The sequence below is a fragment of the Mangifera indica genome, chromosome 2, assembly GCF_011075055.1.
Source record: "Mangifera indica cultivar Alphonso chromosome 2, CATAS_Mindica_2.1, whole genome shotgun sequence".
Classification (NCBI taxonomy): Eukaryota; Viridiplantae; Streptophyta; class Magnoliopsida; order Sapindales; family Anacardiaceae; genus Mangifera; species Mangifera indica.
This window is the reverse complement of record NC_058138.1, coordinates 19,538,168-19,556,381: the sequence shown is the minus strand read 5'-3', so window position 1 is coordinate 19,556,381 and position 18,214 is coordinate 19,538,168. Positions and strand designations below refer to the sequence as shown.

The 18,214-nt window shown below is 34.1% G+C and overlaps 4 protein-coding genes across 6 annotated transcripts; 1 reads left to right on the top strand and 3 right to left on the bottom strand.

Annotated features, from left to right (window-relative positions):
• Nucleotides 1–1,550: 1,550 nt before the first annotated feature.
• On the bottom strand, nt 1,551–5,900 carry LOC123209263. Of its 2 annotated transcripts, none has more exons than XM_044627171.1 (2): nt 5,711–5,900; nt 1,551–3,592 (listed from the first exon to the last, which is right to left on the bottom strand). In XM_044627171.1, exon 2 carries the CDS (start codon nt 3,580–3,582, stop codon nt 1,705–1,707), a length of 1,878 nt encoding a protein of 625 aa, XP_044483106.1. In that variant the 5' UTR covers nt 3,583–3,592; nt 5,711–5,900; the 3' UTR covers nt 1,551–1,704. The 2 variants fall into 2 exon arrangements, with proteins under 2 accessions (XP_044483106.1, XP_044483105.1); XM_044627170.1 differs by lacking the exon at nt 5,711–5,900 and adding an exon at nt 5,046–5,689.
• Nucleotides 5,901–6,990: 1,090 nt separating this feature from the next.
• Nucleotides 6,991–9,334, top strand: LOC123207244 (GABA transporter 1-like). Its single transcript, XM_044624595.1, has 7 exons — nt 6,991–7,233; nt 7,422–7,652; nt 7,882–7,979; nt 8,073–8,259; nt 8,366–8,496; nt 8,581–8,814; nt 8,898–9,334. Exons 1-7 carry the CDS (start codon nt 7,095–7,097, stop codon nt 9,276–9,278), a joined length of 1,401 nt encoding a protein of 466 aa, XP_044480530.1. The 5' UTR covers nt 6,991–7,094; the 3' UTR covers nt 9,279–9,334.
• A 1,654-nt stretch (nt 9,335–10,988) lies between these two features.
• Nucleotides 10,989–13,921, bottom strand: LOC123201726 (AT-hook motif nuclear-localized protein 11-like). 2 transcript variants are annotated; one of them, XM_044617295.1, is made up of 7 exons: nt 13,420–13,921; nt 13,083–13,150; nt 12,858–12,992; nt 12,503–12,664; nt 12,173–12,222; nt 11,953–12,094; nt 10,989–11,840 (listed from the first exon to the last, which is right to left on the bottom strand). In XM_044617295.1, exons 1-7 carry the CDS (start codon nt 13,700–13,702, stop codon nt 11,172–11,174), a joined length of 1,509 nt encoding a protein of 502 aa, XP_044473230.1. In that variant the 5' UTR covers nt 13,703–13,921; the 3' UTR covers nt 10,989–11,171. The 2 variants fall into 2 exon arrangements, with proteins under 2 accessions (XP_044473230.1, XP_044473225.1); XM_044617290.1 differs by having other exon boundaries at nt 11,953–12,222; nt 13,420–13,920.
• Nucleotides 13,922–15,532: 1,611 nt separating this feature from the next.
• Nucleotides 15,533–17,606, bottom strand: LOC123204044. Its single transcript, XM_044620587.1, has 2 exons — nt 17,295–17,606; nt 15,533–15,817 (listed from the first exon to the last, which is right to left on the bottom strand). The coding sequence occupies exons 1-2, from the start codon at nt 17,493–17,495 to the stop codon at nt 15,704–15,706; spliced, it is 315 nt and encodes a 104-aa protein (XP_044476522.1). The 5' UTR covers nt 17,496–17,606; the 3' UTR covers nt 15,533–15,703.
• Nucleotides 17,607–18,214: the final 608 nt, after the last annotated feature.

Below are 18,214 nucleotides of genomic sequence, written 5' to 3'. Positions count from 1 at the left end.
TCAAGTGGGCATCGCTTTACTGCTTTTTCTCCTTTATTTGGCCACTTTTTCAGGTCTTTGTTATTACCTTTTTTTTCGTATGGAGCTTGAGTATCTACACCCTTAAGTTCTCTTAAATGCCAAGCAAAGTAGATGCCTTATCAACTGCAATAATAATTAATAATAATAATAGATTAAGAAGTCCGTATTTTAATTGAATTAATTATAAAATTTATAATTAATTTTTTATATAATAAAATAGTAAATATTTAATTAATATATTTAAAATTATTTTTTTATATATTTTATGTTTAAAAAATATATAAAATATTTGATATTATTTGATTAAACTAATTGATTATTTAATCGAATAAAAAATTAATAAAATAATTTATTTGATCATCTCTCTAATATTTTAAAAATATTGAAAATTATTCACTTAAATTACGCTGAAGTGATTGTAATAAATTACTTAATCTAATAATAAATTATTCACTTAAGGTAGAGAGAAAGTTAAATCGGATTTAATTGTACCGACACACTTCAAATATAGACAAATACTGATATTGATATTTTTTTGCAATATGCATGTGCAAAATCCCACATCACATCACATCACATCAGGCTGCTGAATTGCATTGCAGAGAGATTTGCCTTGTGTTGTTTTAATTAATCACAATTGCCATGGACTGAAGCTGCACAAAATCAGCAAGTCACCCACAGAATACCCCATTTTGATCACATGGCCCTCATTATTTAACTTGTTTTTCTACTATAAAAACATCCCAAATCTTGCTAATTAAGTACTAATCATATAACCAAAATTCAACTATTTTGTGATAATATTCTGAAATTTGTTTTATTTTTTCAAATAAAAATAATAAAAATTTGAAGAAATATACTTAAAATAGATACATATAATTTTATTGTTTTATGAATATTCAATGGCCATTTCATAATACCAATATAGTGTTAAAAAAAATGCTAGAACATTTCATTGGTCAAAGCTGGTAGGAGATATCATTAATATTTGTTTTTGAAAAATAAGCAATTTCCAGGTGTTATCAGATTTATGAAACAGAAACCAAGTTAATCTTTTAAACATGATATAGCAAATAAGCTATGAAAAATTATAGTAAATGGTATCATACTAATGGCTTAGCCTCAACTACTCTCATAATTTGGTTTTATGCCTACTGACTTTAGTCTCTTGATAACACAATTTAATCTTGCACCCTCGGCAAAGAAACCTCAACATCACAGCTATAATATAACTGCCAACCCATTTAAAATAAAGATACTGTAATCAATAAATGTGCCTTATCTCTAATTTAGCATCTTTCCCATGTCCTACAAAGCTTTTACAATTTATACCACCTAATCCCTCTACAATAAATAAACAAAGTTCATCAGTGGTTTCTTGTTTGTTCCATTTCTATATCGTTTCCTCATATGATTAAGTTTAACAACCAATTCATTGAATATTTATGAGGATAAATAATGATGTTGTGATGCTTAGTGAGCAAGGAATAGAATTCAGCACATATATGAAGAGTAAAAGAAACCAGAAATATGGTGAAGATAGAAACTATAAATCATACTTTTGAATATTCACAAATTAAGATTTAATCACTTCCAAAACTTGGTCTTCGACAAGCATCTACAACAGCCCTGAGTTCTGCTTTCGGTAAATACAGGAATAGCAAATAAATGGTACAACTATGTTTACAATCCATCATGGATATTCACAATTGACATTGTTTGATCAGGATGAACACTATCCCATGACTTCACTCCAGATGGGGAGGTTGAGTTTCCATATCTTCGGCTATGAATTCTGAGGTTATTTCTAACAAAAACAAGGTCTTCGACTCTATCCAAGCCCAACCTATTAGCTGTTTCTCGACATGGGAAATCATTGTCTTGCCAAATTTCTTGACACATGGCAACACTTGAAACCTGACTGAGAACCTTTATTGCCAGTGTCTGCAATTGCTGTGTTTCAAAACCAAAGTTCTCCCACCATGCAACTGGTTCCATTTTATCTCTAAATTCCACAGCATCTTCCTCTCCAAGGGATCCCTCCAGCCGCCAATAAGAGCAGAGTTGCTCTCTCAGAGTTCGTCTGGCTGAACTATCAGACTCGTATCTTTCTAGAGTGGCTTTCCAACCCCGCATTACAGTTTTATCCTTGCTTTGACCTCTTCCAAAATATCTGGGGTTCAGCATATAAGCTGCAGCATGCAGAGGGGAAAATAACACGTCCCATCTATTTTCTATCAGGACTTCCAACTGATTCAATGCAGTGGAATCAATTCCCTTACCTTTTATGGCCTCAAGTGCCTGAACCCGCCAGTCATGAACAATACCCATAGGAGATTTGTCGATATCAAATGTACTGAGTAATCTTACAAAAGGCTCACATAACTGTAAGAACAAATGAACCTTGCACCAGAAATCATCACGTAAAATGGCAGATCCAACAGTTACATTGTCACCTTGCATATTAAGCTTCCATTGCTTAAATTCTTCACTGACAACTGCCTCTTGAAGTGCCTTTTTTAGCTCAAAAATCCTCTGAATGAAGCAGTATGAAGGTGCAAACTTGGCAGAAACAGGGTCAGAATTCTCTTTCAGGTTATGAATAAAAAGACCTGGATAAGCATGCCGGTAATACATCATGAGTTGCTCAATCCCCTTAGCACATGAAACAGTAGATTTTATCCACTCCAGACCCGCTATGTCTTCCATCAACATTTGAATAGAATGTGAAGTACAGGGGGACCAAAAAATGTGAGGGAACTTCGTCAATACAAGAGATTCTGATGATTTACAGGGATGGCCTAGATGTGAGATTATTTGTAGCACATTTGTCGGCCCAACTTCCAAAATTGCATCAGTAAGAGCACTAGTGAACAAATTCTCCATCTTGTCAGTATCATCTATATCTACAGCCTTCAGGAATGTGAGTCCCCTAGAACTTGAGACAAAAATACTGATTTGGAAGTAGCCTAGTGTGCTATCTAAGCGACTGACACACAGCATTGAACATCCAGTGTGAGGCCAAGACTCCCTATCTGAAGCCATGAATTTCTCTATCTTTTCTTTCTCTTTCCTTAAAAAGGAATCAGACAGCTCATATATAGAAGGGAGTTCATACCCTCGGCCAAAAGCAGATATTGCTTTCACCATTTCAAGGAAATATGGAGAGTTAATTACATGTACATTCAGCCCATCAGCATAGAAAAATCGAGCTATCATGCCATCTACTTCTTCTTTGGAGATATTTTTCACTGTAAGGGTTGACTGTGATGTCCGGATGCGCTTACCAGATTTTCCATCCACAGGACTCGTTTTCTTTTTCCGAGCAAGGCGTTCCTCCTCTAGGATCTGGAATGCTTCTCTCAGAGACCTGTCTATTGCTGGACAGCTTTTGACTCCAACACCTGGGAACCCAAGAAGGTGAGCTCTAACACGGGAATAAGATCCATTATATCTTAGATTACAGTAGTTGCATTTCCACCTCTTGGTACCACTTCCTCTGTCAAACCCACCAAACACACTAACATGCTCCCATCCCCACTTATCAGATTCTGATGGCATTATCCAGAGCCTGAGTATCATTTAAACAGAAAAGCCCAATAAATGACTGCAGAAATCTCTCACTATAAATATCCATCAAGGTAAAACACTATATTCGGATACAAACTATATAATTAGTATCTAAAAGTTCTTATATAAATATCATTTGTCTTTCAAATCTATTAATAAAAGATGTAACATGCACTGCATTTTAAAGAAGATAGAGCAAAGAAAACAAGGGCTGATATTCTTGGAGATGGAAATCCTGTTATCTGCAATGCAAAGCCACCATGCCAAGAAAATACTTTTCCAGATAGTTCTAAATATTGATAAAATATATTATTGTGCAATGTAGAACTACCATGCCATATGATCCTCACATAAATTTTATTTATTAAAACACGTTATACAATCCTAATTCGTACACCAGTTGTAATCAAATAGTATAGACTCCATTGGTCCAATGCCCATATGGTATAGTATCAATAACAAAGAAGAAGAAAAGCTCTAACACTATTACTCAAGCTGGAAAATAGCAATAAAACATCAACAAAAAGTTGCAAAGGAAGTTAGAGAGGCTCTGCAAAAATCCCTCTACTGAGCTCCTTTCTTACCATATAATATGACAATGTACTTTCTAAATATATTGAGGATGAAATGAAAATAAACTATCATAAGTTCCAAATGCTCATGAAAAAGTGAATCACCAGCAACAAATATAGAAAAAATCCTGACTCATCTTCATACGATAAGGAACCTCTACAACCATTCATGGATACTAGAACCTTAACACAGTAAAAGCTATATGAGAAAAAAACACATTCTAACTTTCTACTAGATTTAAGACCTACGACACGTTTTGTTTGTACTATGCCGATGTCCAAAATTACTGAACACTGATGTTTATCAGAGTGATTAGCAAAGTACTACTTCTCTAACCAAGCATTGTTGTAACATCAACCATTGCAAACATATATACCATCCATCATCTCAAATAGAGAAAGTACACTTAAATGAAAAGAAGGAACAACAATAAAAGATTGTCAAAGTGCCATTTTCAGTTTCTATATAAAATAAAATAAAATTTTAGGAAGTTTACGGTTAAGGAGCATTGTCGGTAGAAGTAGCTCAAGTAATAATGAAAAAAATTATTTCAAACAGAACACTACTCCTTATAACCGTACAATCTTATAATGAAATCTTAATCATCTTAACTATTAGTGGTTGCAAACTTGCCAAGCTCATCGTTTACCAGTTGAATACAAGTAATACTAGCAGAATCAAGAGAAAGAAGGGTAGTCAATCAACTTCTTTTGTCCATCTCCTCTTTTTTGCCATACTAACTTGATACAATAACCAATATATATATATATATATATGTATGCATGTATGTATGTATTACAACTATCACACACAGAATTTGTTGATTCTTTTAATACAGCACACACAAATCAATGTAATTGTAAAGGGGCGTGAGTGTCAACTTCTCTTTTCCAATGTTCATGATTTGTCGCCCTTCACGTTTCGATGCACAAGTGCCACAAATCACAAAGTACTTTCAGTCTCGCCATCCATAATTAGGCAAAGTCAACAAGTCCTTTATCCCAACTATTCAAGGTCAGAGCTTCAGCTCGTTCTATAAACATACCCTCCAATTTATCCTAGAGAAATCAAATAGATGGTAGATAATTGAAGCGAATTTCCCAGTAACTTGAATCCATTAGATTTCCGATTCACAAGAACACACAACAATAGAAAACCCTCCTCATCTTCTCCTTGATTGATAGATGATATAACCACTGAGAACTGTTACAGAGCTTATAAAAAGATCAATCAATCTCTTAAGATTATTATTTCTCATATTATGCATAACCACAACCAAAATTCCAGCTCTTTTTCAGGTAAAAACGAGTTCGAACCTAAGACCCTAAAACCCCGAAATAGAAAACCTGGGCTATGAATCCAAAACCAGTAATGATTTTCAAAATTCTGATTAAGTCTCCACAAACAGAACACAGTATATTATATCAAAATACCCTTTACTTTTTTGCTAACCCTTTTACTAATTCATACGTAATTACCAAGAAAATCAACTAAGATTAATAATCTTCAGAAGAGAAAAGGACTGAAAAGCGATTAATTTAAGTACCTGAAGGTGGGTTTTTGCCGAGACTCGCAATTGTATAGAATAGTGTTGTCGTGCGAAACCTGGCGTTTCTTGATGCTCTCTTTATGAAACTTGAAACCTAAGTTTACACACCGGGAACCGATCCGTTTTTCTGGGATCCCGTTTTTTTTCTTTTTAATTTATTTTGTTAGAATTATGCAATGCTACATTTGATTGAAATAGTGGGCAATAAATTTTTTTTTCTTGATCAAATGGGATAATATTTATTCATAAGCCTCTAATCAAAAAAGAAAAAAGTTAACTCATATTAAAAGTTATAATATGTAATTTTCATTTTCTTTAGACATAATTTTTAATTATAAAATAATTAAAAATTTTTAATAAAAAGATAATATTATACAATTAAATATTATTTTATTTTTAATTTAAAATAACCCTATATAATAATATACTATTTATATAAATATTTTTATTATTTAATAAAGTGAAAATCTCGAAAACAAACACAAATCTTCACACTCAGCATCGAGGCCGGCAAAGGTATGGTGCGTTTGCAAACCCAAAGGCCGAGGCCCAACATGGCAAATTGAGCTTGGGCTTGGGCTTGGGCTTGATTGTACTTATCTTTTCTATTAGTTGCAGCGTCTAAACTGAGTTTTAATTTATTATGATTTATATGTTTTTGTTTGGTGGTGATGAGAGGGAAAGCATTTAGCTCGGTGGCTGTCTTCGATTTTCCTTTTCCCGGTGGCTGTAACCTGATCCTTGCTATCACATAATAAAGTCATAATTGGCGGTGTTGAACTGGGTTAATCTTTATTCATTTATTTCTAAGTACATTTCTTGTTAGAATGATCAACTGACTTTAGGAGTTAGTTTTCTTTCATTTATTCAGCGGTGGATCATTTGCGTCTGTTTATAGCAAAAGTTCACATCACAGACTTTCAAGACAATTATCAAAAAGTCCCACCATGAAAGCAATGGCATTACTGCCACTGAATGACCTTGTTTATACTCTGAAGTGGCGACAGAATATTCACCCATATTATACCAGTTCTATCAATCTCTTTGATCCAAGATTCCTCAGAACCACTCTGGTGGACCCAAAACCCTGTCTGTTGTTTGTGTTGGAAATTACTATATTAGAGTATTACATTAATTATGTCTACAAAAGCATTGATTGGTATTAGTTAGATATCAACGTCGAAATTTAATCAAAGAATTAATTTCCATTAATTGATGATTATGAAATGTTCATCCAATTCCAATGGAGTGGCACCAGATTTAAACCTATAAGTGCAGCCTATTTTCCAGGACATTATTATATTCTTGTACTTGTGTCCTCATCTTCTCCAAGTATAGGGGAGATATGTTTGTTTTTCTTAATTGAACACAAACCTCAGGTATGATACTTTCCACTCCTCTTCTTGAAAGAGAACAAGAGCAAGGCATTGGTAATCGTAGGCTGTTGCCAATTCATGAAGAAGAGGATGGAATTGTAAAGAACCTCGATGCTGGTGCTCTTTTTGTTCTTAAATCTAAAGGTAAGTGCTATATATAAACACACTTGAAGCTTCGTGATAGATCTTTTCTGCTTTCTTTCTTGTGTTAAGTCTTCATATCAGCATACAATCAACATCTTTTTGTCTCTATTTTTATTCTGTCATAATGTTTATAAAGAGAAAAAGGAAAATCCAAAGCTGGGTTTGAATTGAATGACCAATGAGTACAGGATCATGGCTGCACTGTGGTTACCATTTGACAACTTCCATCGTTGCTCCTTCTCTACTAAGCCTTCCATATGCCTTGGCTTCTCTCGGATGGTTAGCCGGGGTTTTTTGTTTGGTCATTGGAGCTCTTGTCACTTTCTACTCCTACAACTTGACGTCCATAGTTCTTGAACACCATGCTCAGTTGGGTCATCGCTACCTTCGGTTCAGAGACATGGCTATTCATACCTTGGGTAAGAAACTTTTTGAGGTCAAATTTTACATCAAGCTCAGCATCGTAGTAGTCATATTGCTATTCATAAACTAACTAGATCCTAATTGAAATATCTCTTTTGAAGTTGAAAAAAATTATAAACCATGATAAAAATGTTAAGGAGATCAATATTTGATGGGACTGGAGCATATTTGACACTAGTTACATGCTGCAAGGCTGCCAATTTTGATTCACTGGATTTTTGGCAGGGCCTAAATGGGGCTGGTACTATGTGGCACCAATTCAGTTCATTGTCTGTTATGGTGCTGTTATCGGCAGTGCTCTTCTTGGAGGACAATGCTTGAAGGTAATGCTCAGTTTAATTTTTCTCTAGTATTTTGATTTCTGACTCCTGTCAGAATGACTAAAATATGTGCTTTACTTGTATCAACGTTTGCAGACAATATACTTGCTGTCAACTACTGATGGAACTATGAAGCTTTATGAATTCATCATCATTTTTGGGTGCTTCATGCTGATTTTAGCTCAAATGCCATCTTTTCACTCACTGAGATACATCAACTTGATATCTCTGCTTCTGTGTCTCGCATATAGTGCTTGCATCACTGCCGGTTCTATTTACATCGGTAATATTTCTGAAAGTCTTACCAGAATCACTGACAGTGAATAACAACTACATTGATCCTGGTTCATTGATGAAATCTTTTTGAAATTTGGATTGCTTTTTTCTAGGAAATTCATCCAAGGCACCAAAAAAAGACTATTCACTAAGTGGTGATACTGTAAGTCTTATTTTCGGATTCTTCAATGCCTCAGCCATCATTGCTACGACATATGGAAATGGAATAATTCCAGAAATTCAGGTTAATTTGTGCAACAATTATGACAAAGCTTTGCTGATAATTTTAGTAATCAGTCTGGCCCTTACACAGATTTTTTGCTTATAGGCAACATTAGCTCCACCAGTGAAGGGCAAAATGTTCAAGGGGCTATGTATATGTTATGCGGTAGTTACAGTGACTTTTTTCAGTGTCGCCATCTCTGGCTATTGGGCATTTGGCAATGGAGCAGACAGTCTCGTCCTAAGCAACTTCTTTGAGGATGATAAGCCTCTATTGCCAGAGTGGTTTATTCTTATGACCACAATATTTATTTGTCTCCAACTATCAGCTGTTGCATTGGTATGAAAACATATTTATCTCCCACTTCACTCTTCAGAGAAATTCCAGGTTCCAATGATTTACTAGTACTTTGCTTTGGGCAGGTGTACTTGCAGCCCACAAATGAAGCTGTGGAGCACATATTCTCTGATCCAACAAGCAATCAATTCTCTGTTCGCAATGTTATTCCGAGAGTGATGCTCCGATCAGTGATGATTGTCATAGCCACAACTTTAGCAGCAATGCTTCCATTCTTTGGGGACCTCAATTCCTTGATTGGGGCTTTTGGTTTCATCCCTCTGGACTTTGTCCTGCCAATGTTTTTCTTTAACTCAACATTTAAACTGTCAAAATTTAGCCCCACTTTCTGGTTAAATAGCATAATTGCAGTAGTTTTCTCAATGTTATCTGCTATAGCAGTAATTGCAGCTGTTAGACAAATAGGCATTGATGCCAAAACTTTTATGTTTTTTGCTGATTTATGATTTCACCTGAGGGTACAGCCTTCTGCTTTATAAGAATACAGATGTCAAGATGACTACTATCAGCCACCACCAGTTGATGATATAAACCTTTTTTAAAATTTTAATAAATACAATAATTCCTTGGGATGAATCAAATTGATATTTATTATAAGTGCATATAATTTCAGGCAATGATTGCACCGCCGTATCTGGTTATTTGGCCTTTGGCAAGCAGTCTGAAGGCCTCATTCTTAGCAACATTTATCTAAACTCAATCTTCAGCTCTCTCAATGGAAGATAGGAATGTTCATGTAAGCATACTGGTTTTACAGGTTTATTTGCAGGTAACAAATGGAGTGCTTGAGCATACCTTTGCAGGTCCATAGAGCAAAGAGTTTGTCTCTGAGCAATGTTGTCCCTAGGGTCATCTCTCGCTTATTATCTGTTATTATATCAACAACCATAGGAGTTATACTTAACTCGATATTCAAGCCATCAAAAGGAAGCTCTACACTTTGCTTAAACATCAACTCTAGTTAGTAAATACACGTATAATTCGTATCCCTATATTATTCGCGTATTAAACACGTTTAAAAGAATTTTTGAATCAAAAACATATTAAACGTGTATTTTTGAATTTTTGACAAAATTTAAAGTACAAAATTATCCTTTTTATTTTCAATTATTTACTAAAATATCACTGTCATTTAAAAAAAAACTAATAACATTTCTTTTTTAATTCTCTTTCCTAATTTTACATTTTCCTCCCTTGTGACATGTACAAAGATTTACTCTGATTTGAAGTTTGAAATCCAAACTGATTAATTTGTTAACTTTTTCTAATTGATTGGTACATTATTTATTGTATAAAGAATTATGATTATATATTATGTTATATTAGCTTTAATAATTAATTAAATATTATATATTTGAATTATTATATCGATTTTTAATAGGAGATTCATGAAAAATACTAAAATTATTATGATATTGTTGTATTTTTATAAACATATTATTAACGATGTATGGTAATAAACCTGTATATACACGTTCTATATTTTTTCTGTATACAAATTTTTAGAACATTTTTTTATAAATATATTTTTTATTATTCGTTATATTATACCGGTAAATACCATTTTTTTCTCACTTCCAGACATCAACATTGCTGAGTTTTCTCAACATTAGGAGTAGTAGCAGCCACTGCAGCAGTTAGACAATCAGGCCTTGATGATGCAAGAACTTGTAAATTATGTGCTAATTTATAATCACCCCAGTCTGGCCTTCTATTGGCATTGGAAGCCAGCTATTCTACAGATATGTGACACTATAATATAAAATTTCTTCAATGGCAGCCCTGTCAGGTTACCATGAGTTTAGTAGCCCTTCTCATTTCACCAATGACAGAACAATCTTCCAGCAGGCTGGTAGATATTAACAACTTTCCCTGAGATTTTTAATGAGTCTTTGATAAATCAGTCAAAAGAAGCCACAAATCCTATCGAGCAAGTTGCTCAATGCCTGATCCAACGAAATGTTTACCAAAACGGTAAAGCTAGAAGGATAGATATATCAGAACCATTAAGCTTAATCAATAAACTTGAGGTAAAGATATCTGACATTGAATGGAAATTTTTGGGGCCGGAGGTGTAAGAGGAGAGAAACATAGAAAGATTTTTTTATACTAATAATGTGAACCATTGAAGTACAAATTCTGAAACACTATTACACTAATATAAGGAATTCATTTTATTAGCAAAGAAGTCATTGGTGAAATCCAAAACCCCTCATATGCAAACTGCATATGTCGTTTCCTGTAAGTTTTAACCGGTATTAATGTGGACAACAAAAATAAATCAGTAGTTTTTTGCAGTATATTGGAGAAGGGGAGAAAGACAACTCTACTTGTCTACGCTAATTGATTTCTGGAGATAATCTTTGGTCAAATATGGGCCGCCAAATCCGCAACATATTCTCACCAACACCACCATTCTGTTGACAAGCAGGATTTGAGTTTTGGTCTTCCCGGTTGTTACCAGGGTGTGGAGACTTCTGAGAAAGCACGGTGTTATCACCAATATTGTGAGGAGAAATTGGACTCTCAGTTTCATTTTCAACAATGTTAGTAATTGGGGATGTCTTTTTATATGATATGGACTGCTGAATCTCCAAAGCATTCTCACCACCATTTTGCAGAGGACTCATGTTTTGGTTTTCATGAGTAGTCATATCTGGCAATGTAGCCTGGTCTGACAAAGATTGCGAAATCTGCAAAGGATTTTCACCGACGTTATGTGGAGAAGCAGGATTTGTGACTGGTTTCTCAACAATGACACTGTCTAGAGATGTCCCTCTCTCTGATATGGGCTGCAAATCCTGCAAGGCACTGTCAGCAACATTGTGCAGAGAAGTTGGACTCGGATTTTTGTTTTCAGCAGTAGTAATATTTAGAGATGTCTCTGGATCTGATTTGTGCTGCATAGCCTGCAATGTGTTTTCATTAATATTGTGCAAAGGCGCTGGACTAGAGCTTTGGTTCTTAATAATAACACTATCTGGAGATGTCCCTTTGTCTGATATGGGCTGCATAAAATTTTCACCAACGTTATGCAGTTAACAAGACTGAAAAAAATTCTGATATTCAGCAATGAAAATATCCAGAGATGTCTTTTAATTTTATATGGTTGCGTCAAACCTGCAAGGCGTTTTCATTGGCTATTTGGGGAGAAGCCGGACTTGAGTGCTGGTTTTCAGCAGTTACAGTATCTACTCCTCCACGGGCTAATTCCAAGAGTGCAGTTGTTGGTGTACTGGGGTTCTCGTTGTCATCTGTCAATCTAGAATTATTCATGAGAAATCCAGCCATCTTTGAATCTCCAAGCCTACTCGCAGTGGTGGAAGAGTCAGAAGAATACCTTCTTTTAATCTGCTTGGCTATATTTTTCTTGAAAGTGGCAACAATAAGCTGATAAATCACAAGGTATCCAAAATCAGCCAGTCAATTAACTCAAGAGTCATCTAAGAATTTGTCACCAAACAAACTTTATATGTATAAGATGATTAAAACTAGTTTCTGTTCTCAAGTAAGAGCTTTCTCTTCAATTTGCTATAAACAGGGCGCCATCTAATTATGAAACTAGCATCTTCCATGTCATCTCAGTCCAAGATCTCTCAGAGATACAAAATTTCTAAGGGTATTATGTAAAAGAACTCGAGTTCGAAAAACACAGAAGAGCAAGACGTACTTGTATAGGGCAATCTGCAATAAGAGAGCCATTAACAACACCACCAAAAACTTGCCCATCAGGTTTAGCCAATGAAATGGTTAACAAGCCCTTTGCTGGAAGGTTAATGTCCCCTTCACCATAACTAAATGATCCAGATAGAGACAGAATTTCAAAGGAACCCTGCGTGAAGGAGGAAACGTTCAAGGAATTTTAAATGCTTAATGTCTTAGAAGCATACAGAATTGTACGAATATAAGTTTGAAATTCGTATGTCAATGGCAAGCATAGTATTCCACAAAGAAGCCTTGAAAACTTGCAAAGAAATAAAAGTAAATAAATGAAGAAAAAAGTATGCTGCTAGTCAAAATCATACCTCAAAACTCAACACACCATTAGGAGAACCAGGCTGGCGTATAACGCCTTTAGAGACCATGCCAACAGCAGAAAGAATACAAAGTGCAGCTCGTGGAAGCCTTTGTAAAAGGGGCATCATCTTACCAACAATATCCTGCAGGTCAAACCAGATATAGAATTACTTCAAGTATCCCAATTTTTGCATAAAAATAAAATACAGAAAGACTAGGCAAATTCCTTCAACCTCCCCTGTTCCTACAGTCAGAACATGAGGGGAAAAGTTTCCTCCAGCCGTTTCTGCAAAGTAACCACCTACAAAAGTTGAAGTTTCAAACGTAAGCATGAGAAAACAACTCGGAATAAACTCAAACTCATCTTCAAAACGAAACATAAAGGGAAGCAATTTCCACCTGGCTTGAGTTCTACTCAGTATTAAAACCAAGGTATTTAACATTAAGCCTCAAATTAAAAGTACTAAAAATATATAAAAGGCTCATGTAGAATCCTATCATCAGAAATTTGAAACAAAATAAATAAAAAAATAAATAAGCCAAACAAATTTTTAAATAGAAAAAACTTACCAAGGGAAGCCAAAACCTGAAGCTTTCCAGAGCCTTTGGGGCGGCCTCTTCGCCGTTTGGTTGAAGAATTCGGCGAAAAGCTAGAAGAAACAAGGGCCAGAGGATGTGATTCCATGTGTGCAGGATCATGTTTTCTCGGTCTACCTCTCTTTCTTTTCATTCTAGTTTCAGTGTCATCACTACCAGCTGATCCCCCACCACAACTCAAAGTTAAAACACTTCCACAGTTGACAACCGGAGACTCATCAGAAACTATGGCGGCAGTTTTGTTATTTTCCTCCATGAACACACAAAATCTAAACCCTTATCAAAGAAAAAGAAAACAGATAATATTTATATAAATATAAAGGAGTTTGTTTTAGCTTATTCAAAGAGTAAAAGAAGAGAAGAAGTTGAAGAGTTGTGGAGAAACAGTGAACCACGAAAGGAGCCAGAAAGGAAAATTTGTTCGGTGTCTGATATCGTTCAATCTTCTGCTTTGCATGTAATAACGGAAAAATATATATTTAATTCCTTTTATTTCATAATAAATTTGTTTCTATGTATATTTTTTTAATGAAAAAATAAATATAAAAAAGATTTTATTTTTTATGTGATATTTGGTATATGATTTGAATATAATTTTAAAACATCTAATCTAAGATTTGATTTTGTACTTGCCGTACTATCTAAATTTATCAACACATTTTATTTTAAAACAAGTTGACTTTGTCCATTGTAGAATTTTATTCGAAAATTTATTCTGAAATTACTTTAATATAAAAAATAATTAAAATTAAAAAAAAAGGGAAATATAAATATTATAATTCTAGAAAAGAAGGATTTATTTAAAATTCTTAATATAGTAATTAAAGTTGATTTTGAATTTTAATAAAGGAAACTTTAATGTAATATTGGGAAAGAAACTTAATTATTTAACTGTGACAACCGTTAGATATTTTATTATAGAAAGTGATTAAAATATGGCTAATTAGAAAAATAAAATTCTAAATTAAATTGTAGGTGCATTGTATTTTGAATAAGTGAAAAAAACGTGAACTTTTTAAATATATATAAAAAAAGATATGATTTTTTTTTCATGTTTATCTTCTTTTTACTTGTAATTATATGATATTATTTTTCAAAAACTAAGAATCAAATCTTGTATTGTATTAACTTCAAACAAAATTTAGGGAATTTAATTATTTTAATTTAACTATAATTAAATTAATTATCAAAAAAATTCTTGACACACGTCTCATGCAGTTCATTGCGAAACACCATTCATATACTAAAATCTCATTTTAAGCCCCTCTCCCCCGTCTCATGCGATACCTATGTAAACATGTTAATGGATCAGACCAGATTGTGTTGGGTCGAGGCTAACCTTGACTCAACGCATCATATTATCAATCAAAACATACTAAGGGAAATAAAAATTGTCTTTTTTATATGAAATAATTATCTTTTTTCAAAATTTTTACAACTCTATAGACTTGATTTCCAGGCCTAAACATGACCCTCTTCGATAGCGAGTTACTTCCAGGGGTCATGTCAAAATAAATGATCAAGGCCTCTTGACTTGTCTACAGTTAGTGACCCATTTGGTTTGAAATATCACAAATTTTATTTTCATCTTTAACACTTCCTACCCCCGTGCGATTCATGTGGTGAGTGTGAAACACACATGGTAATTGAATCACCATCAATCTTGAATTTTCTAATATGATTTCATTTTTAATTGACTTTGCATCTATTCTAACACAAGTTCATTAACAAACAACAAATTCAAGCTATTAATCAATAGTTTAAATTCGATAAATTCAAAATCTTAGGCGTCATAAATCTACATCAAAATATTTAAATTTCTACAGTATAAGTTATTAAACATGACAAGAAATGATTTACTAATCTTTGGTGCAATTTTTCCCGTTGGAAAACTACTCAAAAGCTGATGAAAATTATTTAAAAGAGATCAGATTTCAATTTTGTTGGGGATTTTAAGCATTTATTTCATATAAATTTGAGTTGACAACAATAATCCCTATAGCAATAGGTATAAGGTTACCATATAGAATGACCCTTTGAAAAACCTGGCTTTTGCAGCTGAACACATCCACAGATTCAAAGGAAATGGATGAAGATGATAGAGCAACATTTTTAGCTTCAACTGTACTTGGTTTTCTGTAACATTGACCTTCAATAATCAATCAGTTGTTGGATTTGATAAACAATATCATCACATATTCTTTGAATTATAAGCAGCAACACAAAATCTGAAGCAGTGAGGGGTTATAAAAATTCTTCATTCCTTTTCATCTAAATGTCCAAACAGATTTTCCCAGTGAGATGCAGCTTCTTCGGGTGTCCGAAATGTCCAGATGTGAGGCTTCTCCTTCTCACGAGTTTCCAGAATTTTCTGCAAACAGAGGCCATGTTTTTGTTATTTGCAGGGCACAGCCAAAATAAAATAATAATAATAATAATAAAACTAGCTGATGGAAAATCATAATTTGAGTCAAAGATTACATGTTAATAGTAAAGTCATGGAATAAAAGCAGCTTTGATTTGAAGAAAGATTTTAGCAGAGGCAAACACAATGTGATAAATGAGGAAACAGCAGGATATTATCCATGGAAGGATTGAATTTGACAATTTCCCATTTTGAAAAAGGTTTGTGAATTGTGATAATCAGTTTATTATTACCGGAAACACCACATTTCATCAACAGCAATACTCCAGTATCATGCATCAATATCAAGCACAAACAATTCCAGAAAGCTGCTAAAAAGAAACCAAAACAAAAATTATTTTTTTTGGCCAAAGAACTATTTCCCACCTGAACTTTAATGAAACTATAATTTTTCATACTTTAAGATTGAAAATTCGGTTTGTCTTTTTGGAAATAACTGATTTGCCCTTTTGTTGAAATTATAAAACCACCCTTAACATTTAACATAAATAACCATCACCAGTATGTCTTTATTATTTAAAATTTGTAATACTTATACCCCCAAAAATATAAAAACCTAACCAACTTAAAATTTTATCACTTTAACCCCTGAAAAGATTTTTCAATCGCCGGCCAATGCAAAAATAGTTAAACTGGCCATTGACAAGAGGGAGGTAGTTGTCAAAAGAGACACGATCATAGCGAAAAGAGGGAAACAAGGCAGGGTTATCGACAACGGCAAGAGAGACATCAGCGTTGTCAGAGGTCATATATGACCTCTAGGAAACTGACCGAAGTCAGATTGAGAAGGGATGAAGAAGAGGGTGAAAATAGAAAATAAAAAGAGTCCTCCGGTAACTGTTTTCACTAATGGAAGAGGATGAATTGAGCAAAATTGTAGTTTCATCAAAGTAGTTATTGGAGTGCTTTTTTTAACAATAAATTGGAACCGAAGTATTCATTATCAACAAAAAAAGAGATAGATTTACCTAATTGAAGTCCCTGTTGAAGTTCTCTAACAACACCACATTGAAAATGCATAATCTTTAACTCACAATAATACAAGTAACAATAAAGATATCTCAACAATTGTAAAGAGTTTAGATCTTATAATGAACACCCAAAATATATAAAAATAAAAATAAAAAATCACTGATGCTCAGTTTGAATATTGAATAAAGCAAATGACAAGCAAGATACAACGTGAATTGGTTGCAATAATAAATTAATTCCAAAAAAAAGTACATAGATTTGGAAGCAAAATTTTCCGTGGAGATTAAATAGACCCTAAAAGGAGTGATGTAATATACATAGAGTATAAGAAGAATGGATCCAAAGTAAATTGCTTATTAGGTAGAAGACGAACAAGGGCCACAAAAAATATATAGAGAATTATTTTATAGTACATTGAAATGGGGATGGAAGAAGGGAAATCATTGATTACCTCAACTTCAGAAGCGGGTTTGGTTTTGAGCATTAAACAGTCGTAAAGAGCACTCCATTTTGAATAACAGTTATCAAGAAATCCCAGGCGATAATACTGCTGCATCTGATGGACGGGTGAATAGCAGAACCAAAGAGCGTCGAAACGCTTGGAACACGATAGCCTTTGCTTAGGAGGACCAGATTGTGATTCTGAACTCATACCGCCTAGTCACAACAATAAATTTCTGACTCGATTCAGTGATTCCAAGGGGAAACGAAAAAGAAAAGGGGAGCAGGTAGGGCAATGAGAGAAAAAGTTTATTGATTAAAATAAGGCCAAACGACTTTATCCCACCGGTATGCTGCAATCTCAATTTCCACCCTTTAATTATGGAAACACCAAACATCCACCCATAAACAGTTAAAATTAACGGTGGTAAGAGCAAAATCATTATTTTTTCTATAATATTAAAAATAAACTAAAATAGAATCTATTTTTGCCCCTCTAAACTTTAAAAACTAAAATTTTCCTCCAGTCTAAGTTTTAAAAAATCATAGTTTTACTCTAGGGTTTCGTTTTAAAATCTCTGGCGACATCTCTGACTCCATTGCAGATGATCTCTCCCTCCCGAAGCATCATCTCCTTCCAGCGATCTCTTTCCTCTCATTTGGACATCTGATCGACGTCGGAGAAGCCGTCGAAGATAAAGTTCTTCGTCTTTCTAGTACTCGTCGTCTTCGTCTGGGAAAATGATTTCTCTTTCCAGACGACGTCTCTCTGCGCCGGATGGGTTGGAGTAGAGTTGAGGGGGGCCGTCGAGAGGGAGAGACGGTCAGCGATGGCGTCGGAGAAAGTGAAAGGGTTTGAAAACTAAACCCTAGGGGGGAAATGCGATCTTTTCAAACTTAGCTTAGGAAAAAAATGTTAATTTTTAAACT